Below are 25,526 nucleotides of genomic sequence, written 5' to 3'. Positions count from 1 at the left end.
CACTTATTCTAGAAAGTGTCTGTCTCAAAATAATTAAATACAATTCACATTCCTAGCCCACAAACCACGTTTAGAAAAAACACAACACTTCTCTTCCTCTCATATACAGCTATGAAAGCACACATTAAAGATGAAACCAATACCTAGTTCAGACATGGCATCTTATTAGGTGCATTCAAAGAGTGATAAATGCATAGCCTACAGCAGACCTCCACTCCTCACCCAAAACATCCATGTGCAGTTGTTTTATATAATAATCAACTCCAGCTAGCACTTTTATTAAAGGAGGTTAAAAAAGCTAAACTATATAAATGCAAATAATTTCCTATCTACAAGTTTCCAAACAACTCTATGCACTTATTACAAAATCATTTATTCAAACTTATTCCTTTTTGAAAACTTTGGGTGCTGTAAGCACCCAAGACTTAAATCAACATCAAAACATCATTTTATCTCCTACTGCAAAAGGTCTAAGTCTTTTCACTAAGTTTCCATGCCTGACTGAAAAAAAATAAAAAAAACCCCAGAAAAACAGAAAAAGCATCCACAAAACCTGGTAATACTTTGTACAAGAGAAAACAACTGAAGAAAAGGGTTAACATTCTGCTTCATTTTGAATCTGTTAACTTATCTACAAACAAAAACATGATTCACCCCATCTTCCCTCAAAAAGTCCAGTACTTTTTTCAGACTTGCCTCATAAGTTAAAGTAGACACAGTAAAGCTTAATTAAGTTTAAATTATTACCGGTATTACAGGCATCTTCGGCAAAGGTCCGTACCTAGCAGCACTCCTGAAACATTATCATTTAAACTTCTGCTAGTAAAAGCAGAGTTTTGGTTTTGTTAATTTATAAGCTTCTCAAGCCACAGAGCTTCTCTGAGCTATTTTCTGAATAAAAAGAATTTTAAAATTTCAGAGTAAAATAATGCAAACTAACAGATTTCTCAGAACAGCAACAATGGTTCAAATAGGTAAACATGTAATAAAATTTAAATTACTACTTTGCTCTCAAGCATGAGTCCACAAAGCAAGTGAAGATAGGAAACCCTTACTCCCAAGAAATCTTCAGCTTTCCTAACACGTGATACAGAGAGAGGAATACTCAACTTTGAGCACGCAACAGAAAGTTTTCATTTCTGTATTGCCGGGGTAAAGCAGCTCTAATGACTTAGTTAACTATTAGACTCAAACAGAAGTTAAGAAAAAGTTCATAACAACTCAACATGCCCTATCCAAGGCTTTTGCTTTTCAATGTCTTACATGCCTTAACAATTTGTTCCATAAGTCTCACAAGAGGCGAGTGTATCTCTAATCCCTTAGGACTAGTCTACTCAATAAAATATTAACAGGAATTCAAACAGATTAATTTCACGAACCACTTCTCTGAAAAAAACGCCAGACATTTGAACTACTTTCAAAATACCGCCCAACTTTCAAAACAAAGTCACATTTTACATGGTGCAGTAAAGCAAAGAGGATCTAATGCAGTTGGAACAACTGTATCTCACCAAAGAATTAGACCTTTCAAACTAATACCAAGGTATATGCGAATTCTTTTCAATGTCACTGCATAATCAATACTGTCAGAATTCCAGCCAATTAACATTTCCCTTTTCCTTTGCTTTACCGAAAACCTAAATCTCTCTGAACCCCGCTATTAAGGCTGTGATTATCCCCTCTGGAAAATCCTACTCTCTTACATAGGAAAGCTACAAGACAAGTCACTTAAACCAGGTTATTTTCACTGAGGAAATGCCTGAAGAATCGCTACAAGGCATCAGCTCTACATCCAACCAGCAGCTCCTGGATGACAGTCTGCAGTTTGGGCTACAAAGTTAACCCAGTAGGACAACAACTATGTCTCGACAGTTTAAAATGATTCAGTTTGACCCAGCTCAGGCGCTCACAGGCAAAAGTCATATCCAGATTACTGCAGCTTCAAAGATACCACAGTTGCTACAATCTCTACAAAAAGCAAGATGTGCCTTATGGTCAAGCTGTGCCTGGAAAAACAGGGGAAAAACAGAGGATTGTCAGTTCTCAAGCAGTCTAGTAAGAGGGCTTTCATTTAAGTGGATAAATAGTACAGTGTGAATCACACCATCATCTGGGTTGAAAATATTGCCAAATTTGTGTCAGCTCAGGGTAAGAGTGAAAATAAATGTGAACATTCGTAAGTGTCATTATCTGGAAGGAAAATATACTTTATCTGTAAAATTGTTACCTGCTGCCAGTTTGATGTAAATGCACCTGCAGTCTTATCAAACTCTTTTAGCACCAGCAGGCTAAAGAGCTCAAGCATTCAAGGCTATTATGCATGCACTTCATCTTTTACTTTCAGTAGTTCAACTGAAATGTCATCACTGACAGTGGTTGAGTGTGCTCCTATACAGCTCCAGAGGTTTAACTGCAGAAGTGTGAAGTGAATGCAAGTAAAATTATTTTTTCTTTCAATAATAACTATAATGAAGCTGCTGACTTTTGTGCAAACTCCAGTTAACTATGCTAATAAATATGCATGGTCGACCTAAAGAAAGTATGATTTGTTAAACTACTTACTAACAAAACCACAGAAGCACAGTCTGCCATAAGCACGAAGACAACAGGCTGGAGTTAGAATGTACTGGGAATTGACAAACACATTAACAAGAAGTTCAGACACAGGCAGGCAGCAGTCAACCAGCAATTCCAAAGACAGCGCTACGTTCTCAAACACAATCATGAAGGCTTCCTGACACTGGCTTCAGCCCACTTTTTTTGAGACAATGACTGTCAGTCAACAATGATACTGTTAAAACCTAAGCAATGCAATCAAGGAACTCTAACTACGTTAAATCTTGCAAGATATAGGGAATAACACATAAACCCCTCATCTTTGTGTTCAAGAAACTGTCTGCAATGAGCAGAACTGAAAATACCCGAAGGTGTCGTAGTTCCTAATCTTAGAAGTGCTCTCAACACTTTTTTGTGGCTCTGCTAGCAGTCAGCACCTAGGTGCAGAAACAGGAGCCAGCTCCAAGACCAAGCCAACGCGATTTCTCAGAGGCCTCTGTTAATAAACAACCAGGGCCAGGCCAAGAGCAAGTGTGAATTTCCTCCTTTTCCCCGGGAACACGCACATGATCAGCCTCCACCCTCTAAGCAGGGAGCCCGCTGTCACACACAAACAGGGCTGTAACCTGCGTCCCCAGCCCTCCCCCTACACCCCCCGCCGCTTTCAAACCAGACGCGCAGCACGAACCAGCCAAAGGGAGCATGACAAGGGGCAGCGGGAGGGTGTGGTTTGACTATTACATTTTTTCTTTTTTTTAAAAAAAGGACAAAACCCAGCCTCTTTCGGCCATCAGAAACACCCACTTCATTAGGCAGAAATTACCCGCTGTGTTTTTCCAGTACAACATGTGAACTCGGGTCTACGAACCTGCTCCTAGTATTTACTTTAGGCGGCGGGCTGGCAGCCTGCAGGCTCGGAGAGCCAAGGCGCTCCGTCCGTCACGCCCTGGGAAAGCCACTCCAGGGATTGCACCAGCAGCCCAGAGAGCCGCCGGACTGTGAGCGGCAGGTTGCTTTGTAAGAGGCGCCTTCTGCACAAAGACGAATATTTAAAGAAACAAAAAAGCTAGAAACAAAAAAAGCGCCCGGCACCAGGATTCTCAATCCTCCTCCACCAGCCGCCTGTCGGTACTGTTAAAGTCACAGACAGACAAAAAAAAAAAAAAAAAAAGCCCACGGAGGTACCCGGTGTCGGGCTCAGGACGGGGGCAGCTCCTGGGGGCAGCCCTTGCCCGCCCTTTTTCGCCACCTCCATCTCCCCAGCGGGTTTCTCCCCTGCCTCGGAGCCGCCTGTCCCGCAGGGTCAGGCCAGCATGTGCCTGCGGGAGGCAAGCGAGGGAGGAGGGGAGGGCTCCGGCCCTTCGCTCCCGTCCTCTCCCCGGCTGCTGCAACCTGCCTTCACCCGGGCACGGCGAGGGGCCCGACCCTCGCTCCCCACCGAGGAGCAGAGCCCCGGCCAAGGCCAGCGCAGGGCAGCCCGTGCCCGAGCGTCCAGCCGGGGCGGGGGGCGGCGCGGGGGCCCGGCTGCCGCGGGGCGCGGCCTGGCCCGGGCGCGGCGTCTCACCGGGCCGGCCGGGCGGGAGGCCCTCGCCGGGGTCGCTCACCTCGGTGGGGTCGCTGATCTCGAACAGGTCCAGCCGGTTCGCGTTCCAGTGGTTGATGATGTCGGCGAGTTTGCGCCGCTCCTCCTCTCGGCTGCCGCCGCCGCCGCCCGACATCCTCGCCGAGCCCGCCGCCGCCGGGGAGCCGAGCCGGGGCCGGGGCCGGGGCCAGGCCCTCTCAGCCGAGCCCCGGACGGAGCGGGGAGTCTCTCAGTCCCGGCCGGGGAGGGGAAGGACCGGCTCTCCCCGCGGCCGCTGCCGGCTTGGGCGCCGCGGAAACGCCCCGGGATTGTGCCGCCGACTGCGATCAGCCCCAGCGGACAGTGGGGAAGGAGAGAAAGAGAAGGGGGAAGGGCGGGCAGGGGGCGGGGAGGAAGAGGAAGGATGCCCCGAGTCGGCAGCGGCCGCCGTATCTCCCGGCTCGGCAGCGCCTGTGGCCGCTCGCCTGCCCTGAGCCGAGCGAAGCCGCCGCTGCCGCCGCCTTTCTCCGCCCCGGGATCGCCCTCCCCTCGCTCTCTCCCTCACACACCGGCCGTGCGCGCCCCCGCCCGGCCGCCCGCCCTCCTCCTCCCCTTCCCTTGCGTGTGCGCGCCTGCGCGCGCTCCCGGCGGCCGTCGCCTCCCGCCGGCGCGCGCCTCCGGAGAGTGCCCTCCGTGTCCCGCCTTTCCGTGTCCTCTCCCAATCTCGCCGGCGTGGGGAAGCGGCCGGGGCCCGGCGGTGGCCGGGGCGGGGCGGGGCGCGGCCAGGTGCAGCGGGAGTCCCCGCACGGCGGCCGGCGGCGGTGGCAGAGCGGCCCGGCGGGGAGCGCGATGCCGGCAGGAGGCCCCGATGGAGAAGCGGAGGGAGCCCCGGGTGCCGCCTCAGCGCGGGGCCCGCGGTCGGGCTTTGGCACCAACAAAGAGCCGCCGCGGCCGCGGGAACAAAGACCCTGCGGGTGGATCCCGGCGCGGCCCCGCCGTGGCTTCCCCGCTCCAAGGCGGGCGGGAATGTGGCCGCTGCCCAGCCCTCCCTGCCCGCGGGCGGAGGTCAGGGCATGGCACGGGTGGCTCCCGGTCAAGGCCGCCCCCTCGCCCTGCGGCCCCCGGGTCGCCGCGGTGCCTCGGCTCCTCCCGGCACAGCCACGGGAGCCACACTCCCCTACTGCCCTGGTCGCTGCTGCGTTTGATAATGGTTATGGAATGCTTTGGGAGCGCCGCGTGCAAGGAATTGTCTAAAAAGGCTGTAGTGACAGAAATTTCCACAGCTTGAGATGAACCTGATAAGAAGTTAAAGCATCAGATACGTTTTAATGGATTTTAGACACGTCATTTTTCTGTGGTTTCTCACAAAACGTGTCAGTTGGCCCTAGGAGGCATCGCCCATTGTGTAGACGTTGGAATTCAGTCCAGCTCTGGGAGTTTGGCTTTGTTTCTTAACCCGCAGAAGTAATGCATCCTGATAGTTCAGCGGTCACATTTGTAGTGCATTTGGCATCCTCTGAAACTTAGCACTTGAACAATCCTATTTGAACTCCGTTGTCCGAGTGTGTGTCTTTCTTGGTTTCTTCAGATGGTTAAAAAGGGGGAAATACTATTTCCTTTTAGCACACCTGGCAAAGTATTTCAAGTTCCTCTTTGCTGAGGGAGTTCAGAGGAGTGAGTTGTGCTGATGAAGTTTTGATTTGGTTGGGTTATTTAAAGAAGGAGATTCCTCAGAGGCCTTGTCTACATTAAGCAATTAAATTATTGTTTTTATCCAGTAGTACAGCACCTGTATAACTACCAGAAGTTCTGGTTTTACAGGTGAAGGTCAGTTATACTTTTGCCCTACATATGTAACTGTGCCATATTCAGGCTTTCCAGTTCCAAGGATGGAAGGAATTCTATTTCTCGGGTCCCAGAGATAGGGAGGTGTTGAAAGCCTGTCTGAGAGCCCCAGGAGAACCTAGCGAGGGACACACAAAGCCTCAAGTTCTTGTACTGCCATCATACTAAAGCTGTACTGTATTCCTTTTAGATGTAAAGTGTAGAGAAAAGGAAAAAATCAAACATAACTCTTCTTACATAAAAGAAGGAGGGAAAATAGGCTGATTTTTTTTCTCCAAATCCAAAGTGTGCTACCAGATAGCATGGGATGTTTTGCAATGCCTGCCAGAAACTATGTAAAATCTGTGATGTGATAGCTCACTACCCCAGGCAGATATCTGCGTGCTCTGTCACAGATGACATTTGCAGAATGTTGTGCTGGTTTGTATGCTTGGTTCTGTCTGCTTATTGGTGAAATGAGTTGGTTCAATTCACAGGGTGAGAAACAGTGGCTGCATTGCTTCAGGATTAGAAAGGAGACTTAGGTACAGAGTGTGCATAGATCAACATTTTGCTGTTACAAGCTACATAGATAAAATTGGTTTTCCTGGGAAAAAGAGGTGGTTGTTCTGGGAACTCTGGCTACTGAAAGTAATTGATTCAGCGTTGCTGGCATGCCTGGGTTTTCAAATGCCAGGAAGCACCAGGAATGAAATTATCACTGTGCTGGACCCACACAGTGTATATAATCAGCTGAGAATTTATTTCTATTTTAACTGTGTCTAGTCAGCGTTTCTAAACTATAGCTAGACTCCAGCCTGGATACAAACAAATCCCTCAAGCAGAGCAGAATTGGAGCGGCTAATAATGTTTAGATGTCACTTCTCAGAAATCCCAAGTGACTACAATGTATTTCTGTGTAGCAGCAGCAATGGAAATGCTACTGATGGTCAGATACCAGCAGCAACTATGCTGCTGATTAGTTCTGCCATGAGCTGGTCAGTGCTGAAGCAGCGGTGAAAGAAACCTGGCCTGCTTGTACCTGCTGAACAAGTTGTTACTATCAAAAGTCAAATGACAGAATCTTTAGTACAGAATCAGGATTTAAGAAAAATACCAGCGTAGACAAAAATTTAGATGTCTGAGTGAACCGGCAGGACCAGCATACAGAGACTGTATTGTCGAAGATAGAACATAAACCCTGATTTCCTTGGAAAAGCAAGTGTGCAGGGAACTAAAGCATGAAATTGCAGTGTACCAGCTAGTTTACAGTGGAAAATGTGTGCTGTTTCACTTACAATCCCTATTTTTTTATACGCCATTGCAATGGAAGTAAAACAGCTGCTGTAAAGCCTGGAGAGGGACATGATTCCTGTGAGAAGTTGCAAAAAAAATTAAAGATATTTATGAAGGGAAAGCATTATATGTATAAAATACATTATAAACAGGACTGTGTGTTTGACTATCCTCAAGGCATCTTCCATTTAAGGTAATGCATAAAGTTACTTGAAACCATTAAATTCTCATCTCTATTCTTTGTTAGATTTTTATCATTTACACAGTGAGAAGACAATCCTATTTGAGGAGTTTCCAATTCAGGCTATCATACCTGCAGGTATTCCCACTAAAGCTGGTGGCAGAGTTAGATTTAAGTCTTTAGAAGATCACACACTTGATAAGAAATAATAGGGTAAGTGAAGCAAAAGAACAGGAAATAAAAACTGCTTTCCTTGCAAGTGATGGTAATTTTTTTTTAATTTCTTTTCTTGCTGAAGTGTTCTTTTTCAAGGCGCTGAAGATAACTAAGCTACTGTAAGCCATTATTCTGATTGTTTGTTCAGCACTCAATGTATAATATGCATTTTACGGAACAAATAAGATAAATGCCCTTCCCAGTAGAGCTTGCAAGCAAAATTTTGTCACAGGTGAGAGCACCAACTAGAAGAGAGAACCATAAAGAAGAAACATAGATATATAAGGAAGCCTTTACAATCCTTTGATTCCCTGGATGTCACAAAGTCACCTGTGCCCATGTGATTGCCTGCCACAAGGGTCTGTCTGCTGTCTGTGCAGCTCCTCTCATTAATCACATTGGCATACGTCGGTCCCTGTGGGATCTGATGGTTATGAGCAACAACCATCTACAGGATCCCTTTATTTCTGCTCCTTGGCTAGTGCAGTCCATGCAAACACTTCTCTTGCATAGGGGAGGTTTGCATGAAGGTAGGGTCATGCTCTGCTGGTCTCCTGGCCACTTGCCAGCTGCCCATATGGTTGCCAGAATGCAGCATTAATTTTCTGAGTCAGCATGCATCTGATGTATAGTGCCACGCTGTGTAAGTCCACACACTACTGAAAGTTATAAATTCATATGTAAGACCAGAATTGTTAAAGTAACCCTTCTCATGGCTTCCCAAGTGTGCATGTGTTTTGAGAGCAAGGGTACCAGAGCTGTAATTTTACATCATGCTGTGCAAAACCTTATGTTAGAGCAACATTAACAAACCTGGGTCATCAAACTGCAGTCTCTACATGGATGACACACCCACTCAGGAAAATAAATTATCCAGAAAAGGATCGCAGCTTTGGACACTGTAGGTACACATAAACTAGGGAGAAAAAAGAAGAATTTTAATGCACCATTATCTCACCTACAAGAATTGCAGACACTGTTTACATCAAAGTATCAATTTCATATCCAAATTGGTAAATGTAGTATTTATAGGCTATGTAAGCAAATTCACATTATATGAAAAGTCTTTACTATGTATTTAGTTCCTGCTTTTCTTACTGTATTAAGGCAGAAGCCTATATTTAATTACCTTGACCTCTTTGAAATACAGGTAAGAGGGGGAAAACAGAGGAAGTGTGGCAAGTTATGTAATTGGGTTTTGGAAATATTTAGGTTTTTCAGTTCAATTATCCTCGCTCTATTTTTAAGGAGAGGGAAGCACAGAACTGTATAAAATAGCAGCTATCTTAATAAATGTATCTTACTTTTTGGTTTATGTATGGATGAATTACAAAAACTGTCAAGAAACTTCCCTTAATAAAGATGGTTCATTTTATAATGTATATATCTTTCAAAGTAATTTATTAATAAACACTTCCTGCATCAAAACCTCTAGAACTATATTCGTACTAATAAAATAAGCAATGTAAGGACATTTCTCTAGCCCTACAGCCAACTGACCTAGCCTGACCACCTCCATGTTTTAAAATTGTTTTAGCCCTAAAACAGAGTGGCTGTATGCAAAGTGCCTGCTGGAGTGGTTGCTGGCACATGCTCTTTCCTAGTCCATGCCCAGGAGCTGTCTATGAACTATCCATTTCACAGCCAGACTTTGCTAACCACTTAACTTACAGATAGTTGGGCATGAAGGAGTGGATCTGGATGCTGAAATGGCCCAGGGGACCATTTAGCAGTAGAGAAAGAGTCTGGAAGCTCTTCTTGTGCATCTGGCTTCAAGTCAGGGTCCTCTGCCAGATGGGGTGCTCAGGCATACCTGTGTTTGTAGGTTCGGAGCACAGACAGCCTTTGTCCTGTCTTTGCTGAACTGTGCTGTGATCCATGTTCAGCAAGGTGGATGGGAGTCTGACTGTCTTGTAGCACGTGGGCATTCAGGGTGAGGTGACTTCAGCAAGATGTGTATTTGTCCTCAGGTGAACAACTCCTGGAAATCAGAAGCACATGAGAAGACAGTCGGGTCCCAGTAAGAGGTCAGCACTCAGTGTTATCCTAATACTCCAATATCTTGCAGTATTCAGATAAATACTGAATGTTTTTCTTGAAAACTCTTTACATCTAGGGAGTGCTTTTTTCAAAGCAGAAGTATAGAGAAATGTAATGACTGGTATACACATTAGATTATCAGACGGTATCTCCTAGCCTTATCCGATATAATCTAAAATGAAACCAGTTCAGAGCTTCTGCAGGTAAGAAAAAAAGCTTTCTGATGGTTTTTATTTTTAATTACAGATCTCTACTTTAAAGTATATTCTTGACAACTGCTCTGTTGTGAAAGAAGATGAGAAATTTCCTGGCCATAAAAATAGAGTCTATGTAAAATTCTCAAGTGGACCGTGTAAATAAACTGACATCTTCTGTCTCCAGAAATTTAGCTAATCTCTCTGTGGTATATAGCATTCTTTTTTAAAATAGTAAAGATTCTTAGGTAGAAGTTATGCATTTCTTTTAAGCTGAGGGTAGCCCTCCAACCAGCAGTCCAGACTAGGCTATTAGTTACAACAATGTGTAATCATTTCGGGGCTCTTTGAGCAAGATGTAGTGGGTGTTTGGTCATGTAATTAACCTCCTGCCATTTGCCTCACATTCTTTCCACCCTGTAATTACTTGACTGAAAAAATAACACCTTCCAAAGCACATATTGTATAGAAAATTAAAAGAGCATTAATTTTAATCTTCCTTCACACTCACACAACGACTATAACTCTTATGTACATTTCACTTATTAGCAGAAGTTGTTTGGCCACATCTGAGCAGTTTTTGTTAGAAAAGTTTGATTTGGGAGCAAACTGTGTCAGCATGCTCTTGGCTTTTTTGTTTTTATTTCACTTTTTTAGAACAAGTCCAAAAGCACCAAAAGGATTTTCATGTAAAATATCCAGTGAGCTGAAAGTGTAATGGATATTCATTTCTTTGGTCCAGCAATTGTGGTTCTTTTAACTCATATAATATGCTTGCGTTCTGTATGTGGAGACCTTCAGCCTCAAAACAAATACTTAAGGAAACTTGTAGGTGAAAACATTAATGTAAACCTGTGAAATAAGAGAAAAAACAAAAAAAAAAAAAAAAAACAAGAAAAAACCTCACCAAAACCAAACAAAAACCAGGTAAATCTTCCCCTCTACAAGTTTTCCATAATAATGCTTCTGCATATTTGAGGTCTTCATCCTGAACAAGTATGAAAAAGAAGTGGAGTTTGTATGTACAAATAAAAAGTAACAGAAAGCACCCGGGAAATCCTGTGTAGAAACCTGGAGTGGGATTAATATTAGCCAACCTAAATTGTCTAAAAGTTACAACAAGAGGGTAAGCATAGACTCCTCTATAGGTAATGCAGACAGCAGTTGACACATATCTGGTGACAGGATTAAACCATAATTTCAGAAGGCTACAGAGAAGTGGGATGACTCCTCCTTTGAGGGTAATTCTGCTATCCTCCATCTTCCTCCAAGCTTTAGTCTGTGGATTTTGGCATAGGTTTCACCTCCAAGCCCTGCATTGCTTTAGCCCATTATGCTAGTTTTCTATCAGGTATGGTACAACTGCATTGGTCATGTCATTTACATGAAGATGAGTCTTTCCATCTGTGTTAAACCAAATGTCTCAAACTCAATGAAGGAGCTGGGTTTCAATTTACAGGTGTCACAGCTCAGCCCTGCCCAACTGGTAAAGAAGGAAATAGCCATGGGGGGCATATTAGGAAGTAGGTTTACATTGCAGAGATAGAACTCCTGGGCTACATTTTAAAGCATGTCCTTTACAGGTGGCTAAACTTATCCAGGTGAAATTCTTTTCTGTCTCACCTCCTAGACAGCTGTGACGTCTGAGCTCTGTAGCGCGTTTGCCAGTGCAGGAATACTTGATAATTACTCTTTGAAATAATAGAGCCTTCACTCTTCTCTGTGAAATCAGCCTTTAATACCAGGTTGTGCTTTTTTTTTTTTTTTTTTTTTTGTCAGATGCCCTCACCTTTATCCCATGCCACTCCTTTGTTGTGGGAAGACATCCAGCCAAAATCATAAAGGTACTTCCTTCAGACCTTTCTAAATTCACTACAGTTGTGAAGTTTGTCAAGTACTAGCATATGGATAATGCACTTGCTGTGGTGTGACCTGTGTTTGCTATGATAACCACAAACCTCACATTTTTACCCTGTTTTCCACATCTTTCCCCTTTCTATTCGGTCATTATATTCCTTTATATGTTACTGTGTTTCAGTATGTGATGGGATTTGCGTACTGGTTTGTGGCAGGGACCAATTTTTTGTGCACATGTACAGCAGCTAGCACAGCTCAAAGCAGCAGGGGAAGGTTGCATCACCATGTGATTAATATTAAAGCTTGCTGGAAAGCAAGTGGGACTACCAGACCCTCGTACAATAATCATCAGCATTTTGTATCCTTGGCTCTCTCTCCCATGAGTGCAATTTTGTACAATAACAGGGAATGGAAAAATCATCTCCTGGTCAGTACAGTCAGGCTGACACAATAGCAGCTACACCTTGCTGTTAATGACCCTCGTAGGTCAGTTAAGAAATATGCAAGTGTCCTTACTTAATGTTATCCAGCAAGGCAGTGTGGAATTTATTCACTTGAGAAATCTCAGAGACAGCATACTCTACCTTCCAAGCACCTTCAGACACCTCCCAGGCAAACTTTCCCAAATGCAGTTTTTCTAAGTGTGAAATTTGTCCCTACATTGTTTTCACATTGTAGAAGTGCATTTAGATGTTACTTGACAAAAAAGAAAACCAAACCATAAACAGCTTGAAGTAGATCTGACACAAAGAAAGTACTGCTTCCAAGGCATATATCCCAAGGAAGTTTATTCAGATCCAACCCTGCAGGCCAATCAAATGAGAAATCAAGCATTCAAAGATGATTGTAGACAAAGATCATGGAGGACTACAGCTCTGTAAGTGAAGAATCTCCTGAGTTACATTACTTCTACATTTCAAAATGGGAAGATACTACTTTCTTGCTTTCCAACTAAACTTAGTAACACATGCACAGAAATAGGCACCTAGATTAATGACCTGTTTTCCAAAATGTCATAAATTCTGAGTCATCAAAGGCACCTTCGAGTCTTCATTTACAAATTTAGACCACAAGGCTTGAAAAATGTGTCCTTTGCCTCCCAATAGCACCTATGTGAACATGGGAATTCAACAGAAACGCTCTGCAAAATTGCTTCACCTGACACAGTTATGGCAGATGGATGTAAACTGCTTAGTATGGCAAATCACCAGTGTCTGGAGACACTGCTCTGAAGCTGGGGCATGCTGCCAGGCTGTGGGTTTCCCCTTCCAGGGGCTCTTGCTGCTCAGCCCCAGGGACCAGCTGCTCTGGGCCCATCTGGACCCACAGTGGTTTTGTGCTCACTGCCATGTGTTCCTATGGGGCTGCATTGGCCACTTTGCCTGTTGCTAGCAAGGATGCTGTGGCAGCAGTGAGCTCTGCAAACCTCACTGAGCATGATGCTGATCCAAAGGGTCGGTCTGGTAAACTCTCTGCTGCCAGGGTATGCTGCTTGCAGCATTTTACAGCTAGGGCAATGTAGTCATCTCAAGACATGGGCAGTTCAGTATGAGTAGGGTGTTTTGTCCCAAACCTATGCTTTGGGACTTCAAAATACCCTACTCACACTGAACTTTCCATGCAGTTATTGACCTTCTCACTATAACTTCTGATTTACAGTGGGCTAAGTAAGCTTCATCTGCTAAGGAGACATAATATATAATGCTGTGCTGTAGGCATGGACTGTGGCACAAGTGCCACTGTGCAGAAGGAGCAATGGAAAAATTCATCTGTATGAGGGAGAATGAAAAGCAGATTTGTTCTGGCTTGTTTAATGCAAACTGTTGAATTTCATTCAGCTGGCCTTTAGATGAATTCAGTGGCTTACATTTGGTGAAGTCCCATCTTTCATTACAGCTTGAACTTAAGATGGTAAGAGACAGAGGATAAAGAACCTCATGGGGTTTGTTTCAGCCATTAATCATCCTTGCTGCTGAGAGATATGTCGTATCCAATGTGCCCAAATCCAACTTCCAGGCACTAGTACTTGTCATGCTTCTCTGTTTTGTTGAATAGCCCTTTGGTACATTCTATTTTCTCTCTTTTAAGACACTCATATCTTACCTGCTGGTTTAAAAAGACATCAATTTATCTTCTTTTTAACAAGCTAAACAGAAAACACTCTCTGTCACTGTAACACACTTTTTCCAACTTGAAAGTAAGCACTAAGGCTGTTCACTGCACTTGCAAGCACATTTTGACTTCTCAGCAAGGAGATACTAGCATCCAGCAGAACAACAGTTTATATTTCTGGCTGTAGGAGATGGAGCACAGAGCGAGTTCTCCAGGGCCTCCTGGCACAAAGTTTAACCCTGTATATATCAGGCTGTACTTCTTGTATCAAGTTCTTCCTGAACTTCCAGTGTTGAATTGTTTCATTTGAGAGTACAAAGCATTATCAAATTAATTTTAAGAACTGCATATTAAGACAACATTCCTTCATGTGCACAGTAACATTCTTTCTAGCCATATGTCTCTTTAAAAACATAAAATATCGTAAGGAGAAATAAATTCTGTCTGCAGTAATACAACTAATTTCATTTCTTAAAATCAGTGCTTTGATGTCTGAAAGTGCAAAGAAGCTTCTAATCACTCACAAATCTCTCTAAATAGAAATAAATATATATCTAATGTTGGGATTTTTTTTTTCCCACGTCAAGCTTTTAGGCCAAGAAGTGATGTGTTAAGGTATGTCAGGGATGGTCTAAAATTCAGTCCTAATGATCTGGTGGGTTGCTTATAGAGGAAATGCTAAAACATCCTTAAGGAAAGCAGTGGTGGCTGTTTGCAATGAAACACAGATTGGTTGCAATGGATCTGAAGACTGTGTATATATATATGATAACTCTTCTATTGTTAAGGATTATAGACTGTTCTGTTATTGTTAAACACAATAGTGCAGGTCAGAGAGGATGTGGTTAAACATTCCTATGATCCACAGCATTGCCCAGTGGCCAGTTTTCTGTCTCAGAACAAGATATAGCACATACACTTAAAAAATGAGAAAAATTATGTAGGGGTATTAGATGTGCTTTCAGAAATACTTACAAAATGTTTCAAAGTCCCAGTTACTTGCATTTGTCCCTGGGAAGCAGATATATCAATGTTACAGCCTTCAGCATTTCAGCAAGGGTAGGAAAGTGACACAGATTTAAAAGAAAATAGCAATTTCATACTGTCATATACAACAATGTCTTGAGCTCAAGGGGCTCCATTAAACGGAACAGAGGAAAAAATAGTCTTCAGAAAGTATTATTCCTTTCAAATACAATTATTTTCCTTAAGAAACATCTTAAAGTAATTGCAACTGCCCAGCCTTGCTCTGATATCTGTACAGCAGCCTGTTGGATTAACTGTACTGGAGATTTAAAAGGGTTATTCTAGGTTCCACACCACTGGTGGAAAAATAAAATTACACCAGACCCAAACTGAATTAAGTAGTTAAGAACCCAGCCTAACACATTATAATCACCTTCTTGCTACTGATGTAATATTTTTCAAGCAAAGCCACTATGATCTCTAGCCTCTGCTGTAAATGGATTTGCTAGCGACTGTAGCAAAATCAAAACTGAGGCTCATTTGTGGTTCAAGACTTTTTGCAAAGTGATTTGGCACACTTAATGCTCAGTGATAAGGCAAAAGCAGCATTGAACCTGTAACAGATATACCAGGGAAGGGATGAGAGTAGAACAAAATAAAACCTTGTCCATTTTAGAAGAAAGTTCCTTTTCCCACTCTACCTTTTCTATTTTTTCTGTTTTGTTTTCCTCCTTCCTTCTTTCTTTTTTTTACTTGCTTTTCTTTGTCTAGCTTTGCCCATTCTAGAAGACAGTTATATATTTGCTGAGTTCCTCTTTATGAAGAATATAACTCAGTGCATGCTATGCTTACATATCTTTCCTGACGACAGATATTTAGGTGAAGTCAGACCTTAATTAGAATCTTCAAAGACTTCTCCAGCTGATAACAAGATGCTCACAAAGGCTGGGAAAACCACACTCACTGCAACTTCTCTGTTGTTTGAGAGAGGCTCTCACTCACAAAGGGCACATCAGGACAAGATCCTCTCCTCACTGTTCAGAATCAACCCCTGGAAATTATTCTCTTCCTTAATTTAGAAGCAGCAGTAGGAAATCCTTTCCATATCACCCGCCTCAAGTCTCATCCCATGCCAGACCCCACACTCTGTGTGTGGGAAGTCCCTCACCCTGGAGCAAGGTGTTTCAGTCACTGTTTCTGCAGTTCACAGTGTGCTGTCTCTGGCCTCCTTGGGACTGGAGTGGGCAAAGGAACCTGGTAGGGCAGGGGGGCAGATGATGTGCTTCAAGCTCACTGCTACCACATCCCTAGGAAATGAGGGATGCTCAGTCCCTCAGAGTAGTATCAGCTGCTGCAAATATCCTTTTCCTGGCCCTTCCTGGGGAGAGAATGCTGGGTAAAAACTCAGGTTGATCCACCACATTTATTATACTATATTTTCTTATAGGATGAGCATAGCACACACATATGTGAGCAATGAGGGAGAAGAGAAGACACAGATGCATGTTCCAGAGTCTCGTGTCATGTTGTGGTGGATCCTTCATTGCTTGACATTTTCACAGCTGCGTATCCCAATCTACCCTGTTTTGGCATTCTTGTTCCTTCACATCCCCTAATAATGTAATGTTCCTGAACAATGCCTATGCTACTCCTTACACAGGACAGAAGGAAATTCGCCTACTGCAGAGGGTGATCCTGATCCTATCTGATAGAATTTGAATATCCAAGTCAGGCAAACAAGTTCCCTTGTGGGAATACTACTCTTCTCTGGCATGCCCAACCGGTGAGTTTGACTGCATTGTTGAAACTGCCATATCTCAGAGTGGAGTATAAACCTGCCACATGAGAAGGTTCAGTGTCCACTGACTACTGAGTCTTTACAGAGCTGGGGAAGGAGTCAGATCATGATCTCAGTTTGATTTTCTCTTTGACAGAGCTTTTCAAAACCATGAGCAAGCCTAATAGCTGCTTATGAAAATTAATCATAATGTGCATCACCTCTTTTCATCCAGCTATCAAAAGTGGGCGTGAACTTAGAAACTCCCATTGTACAGAGAAGGAAGCAGATGCTGAGTGACTCAATGGAGCAGAAAGAGGAAGCAGTCTCCTGACTCCTCCTATTCACTCACCCCCTACCTGTCTTGCTGCTCTTGGCTGTCATTTGCGAGAGATGTTAGTAAATGCAACTATTCTTAGCTGTCCCTGAGCAGACCCATGGACACCATCCTGGGCTGAATACCTATCAAGTACTTTAGATATGTCCAGGGACCTAGGCAAGTGCTGATCCAAATAGTTTCCATTCCTGTGGAGAGGGTGATGGGAGGTGCAAGTGCCTTTCCCATATTCAGCAGCAGCCCCAGCATACCACTTGCCTTGTCAAATTCTCCCAAAAAGGACTTCTTGAGGACGCCCCCACTCACAATCTGTTCCTGTGGTGTACTACTTGCAGGTGAAGGGTTTTGTTACAGAGGGAAGTCAGTGAAAGTGTGTTTGAATCTCAGCAGCAAAAGCTCTACACTCGAAGGCAGGACTCTATCACACTGTTGTTAGTGACTTGGTAAAACTTGAGTTACAATTGAAGTAAAAAACCTCTGATTTAGGCACCAAGCAGAGATGAGAAGTTCGGACTATGCCTGAGATCTTGCTGGAAAATATCTGGTAGATGAGCTAGCAGCAAGATCCACAATGCCAAAGTGGAAGCCAGAATAGATTGCAGAGAGTCTTAAGGGTTACTGGGATTATGTGCTCATTTATGTCAGCAGTGCTGGCAATTTGCCTTCTACATAGTGGCAGTGAGTATCAGCTTAAATCTACTTTGTAGCTCTCTAAAAAAATGAATTCATTTTCTTGCAGAGTGTTAAAGAAAAAAACAAACTAAATACAAATTGACCTGTCCTTTAGACAGGAAGAAAACAGCCAGTTATTTCATTACTAAGTTCAATATAAATAATTCCTTTACCAATACATAATAGAACTCTGACTCCAGCTATCAGATAAGCAAAACTTTAGTCATATGGATGAGAACTGGAAGATGTGATTAGCAGCAGAGAGGCAATTTTAACAGTTTTGTGTTTGATTCCCATGGAGAATTTCATGTCATCCACATTTTCTAAACAAAAAAAAATTTTGTCAGTCCTGTAGAAAGTAGTATATATACAGATAGACTCATTGGTTTGCTCTCACCCAAGCTTGTTTTGATACAAAGAGATAAATGCATTCGTTGTTTTATGAGTGTCTTAAATTTAGACTTTTAGCTGGTGCAAGTCAGTGGGCTTTCAGTAATTCAGGTCTGAACTAAATTCACCAAAGTCAGGGCAATGCACTGCAGTGAAGCTAAACTGATTTACACTTGCTGAAAATCTGGTGAATTTTTAAAGCCTCTTTTGTAGTGATATAAATACAGAGCAAAGTCAGTGTGAAATCAAGGATGCATAAGAATTTTAATAGTTGGCTGTAACACATATGTATGTGGTTATGTAACTAAAAAAATGTATGAATGTTTGTTTTACTCCCCAGTGTCACAGGTTTAACATAAATGAGTACAACTGAGTGACCCAAAGTCCAGTCATTCCTTACAAGTGATGCTTCTGGTGCCACTTTATCTGTAGACAAAGGTGTGTTCTTACACAGTACTCATATTCCCTCTGTCTTGCTGTGGGAATTGTAGGTCAGGCAGGTGTAGAAACTCACATAGACATGACCATCAGCAGTTGCCCATCAGCCTAGGCTTCCCTCTGTTCTGACTTATGTAACAGGCCTAGTCAGGAGCTCCTGAAATATCAAATACCCCATGCCTAAGCCTTCTGGTGGAGGAAGAAGAAACAGAAATATTAAGAGTAAAGAGTTAAAGAGGGACAGCAGGACAAGAATTAATCCAGGCAAGAGATGTAAAGTGAAGTATGTAGACCAAGGAGGCATGGGCAGACATAAAGATGACAAACTGTTTCAGGGCAGAGACTAAAGAAATAAGAATAGTTTTTTAGAAATGCTGGGGGAAGACTTCCGCCCAAATCCTGGAACCAGAGCTTTGAAACTGTCTCTGAGTCATAGCTCCTGATGGTCTCTCTCTGTTAATCTACATCTGCAGCCTGCAGTCATTCCTCCTCAGCACTGGCAGTTTCTGAGCAGTTTTCTGTTTGCTCTTCTCTTCTTATTGTGGGTAAATGACGAAATCTGCCTTGTAGAGACTCCATCATGGGACAGTTTCCCTGTAAGAGTACTTGTAGCACTAGTAGTTCTGCCAACAGGATGATTTAGCCCTGGTTTTCAGGACAGACAAAGAATTAGTTGGCATTTATGCTTCTATTCCCATCTAAGAGTCACTATGGCTGTAATGTTTTATGCCTTGCTAATCACATTCACCAGCACAATGTTTATTTTCTTCTGTTTGCTCTGACTTCAGACAAAAGGTGGCTTGCTGTGGGATTCAAGGAGAGAATGATGTAAATGTCTGTGTGGATTCATGTAAATAATATTTCCTACTGCTGCTGGTATTATGAGATGGTAACATTCCCATGAATGCAGTGCCCAGTGAAAGTAACATTCTTCTACAGTATTTGCTATATTTTTTAACCATTCTCTGTTCTCAACAACACAGAGTAAAGTCCAGATTTCCAGCACAGAAAGATGAGCTAAGGAATGCAAATCTGCAATATACAGTTTATTTCACTCCTGAGTAGCTTTAAAATACTGTTCTCTTGCAAGATGAAATTTCCAATTGACAAACAGCTTGACTTGGAGCCCATTAGAGTTATAGTAAAACATTATCTATCAGCTGTTTCTGGGAAAAAAAATCATCATAGTGAAACTTACCTTTAAAATAAACATGCTAAATATCTCTGATGGCCACATGCTTGGTGATGAATGCTTATCATAGTTCCTTTTTAAGTAGTGACTTCTATTTTTATGCTGAACTTTCTCTACATTGGTGACACAATGTTATCTCAAAACCTTTCAGCCAGATAAGACTACGCCAGTTTCCTCAAAATGGTCTTCTGTCTAAGGATTTTGTTCATAGTTGGGATAGGGAGGCACTGTGGGAAGCAGAGCACTGACTGTATTTAAATTACTTTTTAAAGCAGAATTCTTAAAAATTGATATTAGTTAGGGAGTTGACCTGAAAGTTTTTGGTAACTGACATGAATTCAAGATAGTCCTCATACCAGATTTGTCAAAATACTTTGGACAGATACTCTGGAAAGCAAGAAGAGCCAGCCCCCCCAAAAAAGAGAAAAATCTAAAATCTCTGTGGCCATCTACCTTGGTTAGAGAAAAGTCACAGCACCAAAAAGCATCCCTACCAGCCTGTGACTAGGCATTCTGAATGGAGCTAAAGTCTGTTCAAGAGATGTGATGGCCAGTAGATCACCACCTGCCGTATTGGCTACAATCCTAGGTTTTACTTTGTACGAATCCAAAGGCCTGAAAGAGTTGATATGCTTTCAGACTTCAGCTCTCTTCAGAAATTTATTCCCTTTTTCTACCCTCTCTATTCTCCTGTGCTGTGAAATGCTGTGGTCTTTTTATGTTCCCTAATCTGATGCATGGAAGTAGGCATATCGAATGCGTGTGTATGAGCACGTGGCAGGTCAATCTAGGGAAGGTTTTACTGTCCAAATAATATTTTATAAAGTTAGTTTTTAGAGTCTATTGTGCATGTAACAGTCTCAAAAGACTAAATTATCTACAATTCGTGGTAAATAAAGTTTTCAAACTTCTTATCAAATTAATAAATATCTCTGATGGTAGAGGCAGGGAAAAGCAGCAACTAGATTTTCAAGGTTGCCAATATGATTTTCAAAAGCACAGAGAAGGCTGTCTGTTTAAGTATTCAACCATTCAGCAACATAATTCTAAGAAGAAAGCTTAATCATGGTTCCTAACACAATCAAATTGTCAGATGGTAGTTTAATTTCAGCACACAGAAGGTTGATTTTTCAGCCACAACTTTACAGGTTTCAGCAAAAAGTCCCTTGCTTTCTAAACAGCGGACATCCCTCTCTTTGATTATTTTAAAAATGCATAAGGTAGGATATGATTATTTTTGAATTTGACTAAACTGTTATAGAATGTTGAGGCTCATCTGACTTTGGTATGGCAGTTGCAATTAGTTCTATTTAATTAATTATATTAGAACCAAACCTGCCAGTGTTTGAAGGCAGCGTCTCTGGCTGTCCATGTGTCGACTGGCATAGCAGTGAAATCACTGTGTAGATGTTTGAGGATGCCTTAGCCATTTACTTAGTCATTTGTGTGACTTAAAACTTTCTTCTTTACTGCCTCTGCTGTCCTGTTTGTCATGCAGATGCTGAAATTGCTTGTGCAACAGCCCCTTTGCTGCTGCCATTCACAGAGGCATGTCTTGAGCAACCCAAAATCTGCAAGGCTTCGCTTTCCACTGCTTGACTGGAAATCACAGAAGCTCAGACCTGAATAATGAGCAGCACTGGGCCAGGTACAGCAGGCATGGGGTAGACACTTAGAGCATTATTGTCTCATGCATCATTCCCTAGGACACTCCACCCTTAAAAGAGACTGAGACTGTTGTCATGTCTCTGGTATGGGGATGGTGATAGCTGCCAGAGAGGTGGTTAGAAACAGAGGGTGAGAAAGTCTCACAGTGAGTTGTGAGAAAAACATGAACCAAAAACCTCAATGCGTCTTAACCTGAAGAAAGAGTCTGCAGATATATCTGGAGCTGCTGGATTAAATGAGACCTGTAAGGAGGGAGAGCCTTGCTGCAGCCTGCCTGTCCCTAAAGCAAATGATTTTGGACAGCTGCCCCTTGCTTGCTCAGGCAGAGCCATGTGTGGGCACAAGCACAGGTGTGTTTGGTGGCTCCCATAGTGTGATGTAGTTCAGCAGTAGACATGAAGAGCTAGATCCAAGAGAGTTCAGGTGGTTAAAACCAGGGTGTAGAAAATCTTGCATCAAAACCAATGCTTAGAGGTTTGGTTGCCTAGAGTGAGCACAGGGGAGGGTCAGTGACTCAGAGCAGGACACAGCCCAGCCAGTGCCAGTGTGCTGCTGCCAACTGCTCCTGTGTAGATACACTGGATGTAGCTGCCTTCGCATATTCTGTCAAAAACATCACTGTACTTGTTGCATGTAGCTAAATGTTGATGAAGAGTATGCATCTCCTATGTGTAAAATAAATCTGTGGCTAAGGAAACTATGAAAATATAGAAGGCTTCACACAGCCAGGGGCTTGCAAGCACAAAAGCAATACAACTGCATCGTGCTTAAAGGAAAATTGCTCAGTACTTTTTCATTGGCATGCTGTTATGTCAAAAACTCATAATTTGGGGCATAAGTATACAAGTATTCATTTGATTTTATATCTGTGTTGCTAATTTCTGGGATGAAGATTAGTGCTTCTGGCCCACTTTATGAATTCTGAATACCATCTGCATTCCAAAATATCTAAACAATGACTGTTCATTAGATATATTAAGAAAGTGCTAGTATTTTACAAAAACGGTTGCATACATTTCACTGAAGTGACAGGCAGAGCACACTCTTATTTTTTTGTTCTCCATATGTCATCTACTTTGAGCAGCAGAGGGGGGAACTAGGAGGTTCACAGAGGTTCCTTACGGCCTCAGCTGTTCAGTGATTCTGTGGCTTGGTGATTTTGTGCATAAACTACTGGTTGAGGAAAATGCTGTTTTCTAGCTATGTTTCATTTTAGCCTTAATCTGTTTGTACAACTGGATTTGCTTCTGAATCAACAGCAAAGTGAAGATGCTGATATAAAAAGACAGATACTTTCACAATTTCTGAAGAGAGTGGAAATGAGAGAAATCACAGTTGCCTCACTTTCACCAAAAGGAGAAGTAAAAACCACAGGGGAAACCATCAAAACCAATGGTGTCACGTCTTCCTGTATGTAATTTTTAGCTCTCTTACTGTTAACTCTCAGTATCTGGTGCATTTATCTAATCTGATCACCTGTTTGAAGACAGCTGTCAAATACAAACTTCCATATCAAAACCATCTTTTGTTTATGGTGAAGACATATTCTCTCCCACTAAAAGTCTAAATTCTACCAATTTGATTTAAAAAAAAAGAAAAAGAAAAAGTAATGTTCTTTTTCATTTTAAAGAAGATAAAAAAGGAGATAAAGGAGGGGTAATTTAAACTACTTTTGTATCATACCTGAACTCAACTATATATTCTTCCTCTGGAAAATTTTCCTTCTCCCACCTAAAGTTAAATAATAAGAATGATGAATAAAAATTTGATCATTTTTAATTTGTCAGAACTATGATTTTGATTTCAAAATTTGTGTTGCTCTGTCTTCTGAGATCAACTTAAAAGGTAAGATTTTGGTTTCTTTTTGACCCTTTGCCTGCTGCTTGCGAGGGATGACTGCCAAATTCTTCAGTGGAGCACGGCGCCTGCAGGGTCCATAGTGCCAGCCAGCCACAGTGGTCCCCAGCCAGCAGCCACTCTCTCTGGCCCCTCCACTGAAACCAGGGTGACCTGTTTGGCCTGAGCAGCCCATGGGGCAGCATGCCATCCCTTCCTCTGCTGGGAGTCCCCAGCGCTGGGCAGATGTGGGGGTTGGTGAGGGGAGGCTTTGCTCTTCCCCTGCTCAGAGATCTGAGGTGTCCTGCCCGGGGATCTGTCACAGTTTTCCCTTCTGCACACCCTTCATTTCACCTGCCCCATCTGTGCCATTTCTTCATCAGACATAATTTGTCCAGCAAATGAACTGAAAGCTGCACTGTTCATTTGTGCTTTTTCTGGCACATGATGGGCAGGAGAAACAGCTTTAATTTTTTATGGCCAATGTGCTGTGTTGGAAAGTGCAGCTCCCACTAGAAGAGGAAAACTCTCGGCTGTCTTGTTGGTCACCCACAGGAATTTGCCTGAAGCCTGTGAACTGATGTCTTTGAGCTTCTGGGTGAGACGTGAGTATAGACCTGGTCTATTTCCGTCACAGGTCAGAAGGAGGAGTAAAACTTGTGTGGACTTGAGTGAGGGACACCTCACCTGCCGTCTGCCCCTTTGCTGCACTGCACAGGTCAGGGCCCAAAGATAGGACCTTGCTGCTTTGGAAAGGGCCCTATGAACACAGAAGGTGGATAAGACTGTGCACGTCTGCTCAAAACACAGTCTTCCCTGAAAGTGCCATCACAGTCACAGGGATGGCACAGATGAAGAAGCACTGTGCTGGGAGATGAATGCAACCAGGAGGAGGAACAGCTTAGATAGAAATCTGCCAGTCCTTTCGATGTGGCATCTATATAGCACTTCTTGTCGACACATCTCTTAGTGCTTCCCTGTCTTTGATTCCAGATCCTTGTCTGCTCTTTTTTTTTTTTTCACACCTTGCTATCAACTTTCCAGTAAAGGAGGATCTGCACTGTGATGATTTCGAAACCCAAGGCTATTTTTAAAGGTCAAAGAGCAATATAACTCCTTCTAAGACATACAAGAGTGCAACGCTTGGAGCTATTAAAATGAGCCATTTTTTCAGGTATTTTTTGGTTGGTTGGTTGGTTGGTTGGTTGTCTTTGTTTTTTTGTTGTTGTTTTTTTTTTTTTTTTCTTGAGCATTCTGAGTGTTCCTGGTAGCCTTCCTTTATTTTCTGTAGTGTCACTGGGACAGGACACCAGCCAAAGGGGAGCACTGGGGGCCAGGTGCCTGCTCCCTTTCCTCCTGACTGTGAAATAACATTCATGCAGTGCATTGCTGCAGTGACAGCCACCACCTGGGAGGGGACACAGTGGCTACCAAGCACATATAGGAGTGGGAAGGCAGGTGAGGAGATGCACAAACTTCCCTGGTGCTGATCCATGAAATGTATAAGGCAGTGGGTCATGTCTGAACATGCTGTCCCCAGCATCCCTCTCGTGGGCTGCAGTTCTCAGTAGCTCTACCCTGCTGTGCAGGGGTAGCTCTTTCTGCATGCTGATGAGCAGTGCTGAAGGCAGGTGTGCTTTTTTCTGGACTGCATCCTGGCTGGGCTCGTGTCAAGTGCAGCAGGGCATATTGGAGGCTACAGCTCTCAGTGTGTATCCACCAGCATGCCCACAGTCCCACTGGCTGTCACCTCCTGAGGTCACACATGTGCACCATTGCCATGTAGAAGACTTCACACACACCAGCAAGAGACTCACAACCCAACAGACAATGTCCACACATTTTTAGGTTTTTTTTTCACTAGGACTTGTGCCCCTATGCTGGCAGCCACAGTGCAGGTCAGCAAAGGGGTTGTGGAAAATATTCCCACTCTAAAGCACAGACACTGGTTATCTTATTCCTTGCACTGTAGGAAGGCCTGCTTTTACCTCTTGCCTGTTCTCTTATCTGGTTCATCTGGTGCACCATGACTTGCACAACTGAGCAGCCCCTGAGAAAGGGCTCAGGACTGCACAACACTCAGGTGTGGGCTCAGGTCTCTGCATTCCCATGGGCTGTGCTCAGTGCCAGCCCATCTGCGTCTCCTCCTGAGAGCTGCTGAGGGCTTGAGAAGCCAGAACAGAGGACAGAGAGGCTGTGGTGCAGACAGGTGTCTGTAAGAAATGAGACTGTGGCAAGCACAAGTTTCACCAAGACAATGGCAAAAAAACCAGGTTCATGATGCAGTAGAGTAGGGAAGTTACAGGAAGAAAAGAGCAAACAGAGATATTTGGAAGCAGGGATAAGAGGGGAGCAAAAAGGACAGAAGAGGGAAAGAGAAAAGCCGATGAAAAGACAAATAGCAATAAATAGT

At 43.2% G+C, this 25,526-nt stretch overlaps 1 protein-coding gene across 24 annotated transcripts in view; it reads right to left on the bottom strand.

Moving 5' to 3' along the window:
* The window catches only part of AFDN (afadin, adherens junction formation factor), a 115,937-nt gene extending 111,358 nt beyond the window's left edge, over window positions 1-4,579 (bottom strand). For 16 of the 24 annotated variants that reach the window (XM_088161429.1, XM_088161451.1, XM_088161432.1 and 13 more), the window contains exon 1: window positions 4,161-4,579. In XM_088161429.1, the coding sequence (XP_088017555.1) occupies window positions 4,161-4,274 (114 nt within the window). In that variant the 5' untranslated portion in view covers window positions 4,275-4,579. The remainder of the gene's footprint in view (window positions 1-4,160) is intronic. The other 8 variants (XM_088161438.1, XM_088161441.1, XM_088161443.1 and 5 more) reach the window with 2 other exon arrangements.
* Window positions 4,580-25,526: the final 20,947 nt, after the last annotated feature.

Source organism: Sturnus vulgaris, chromosome 3, assembly GCF_052056855.1.
Source record: "Sturnus vulgaris isolate bStuVul1 chromosome 3, bStuVul1.hap1, whole genome shotgun sequence".
Taxonomy (NCBI): domain Eukaryota; kingdom Metazoa; phylum Chordata; class Aves; order Passeriformes; family Sturnidae; genus Sturnus; species Sturnus vulgaris.
The sequence above is the reverse complement of the archived record's forward strand: the minus strand, read 5'-3'. Positions and strand labels throughout refer to the sequence as shown.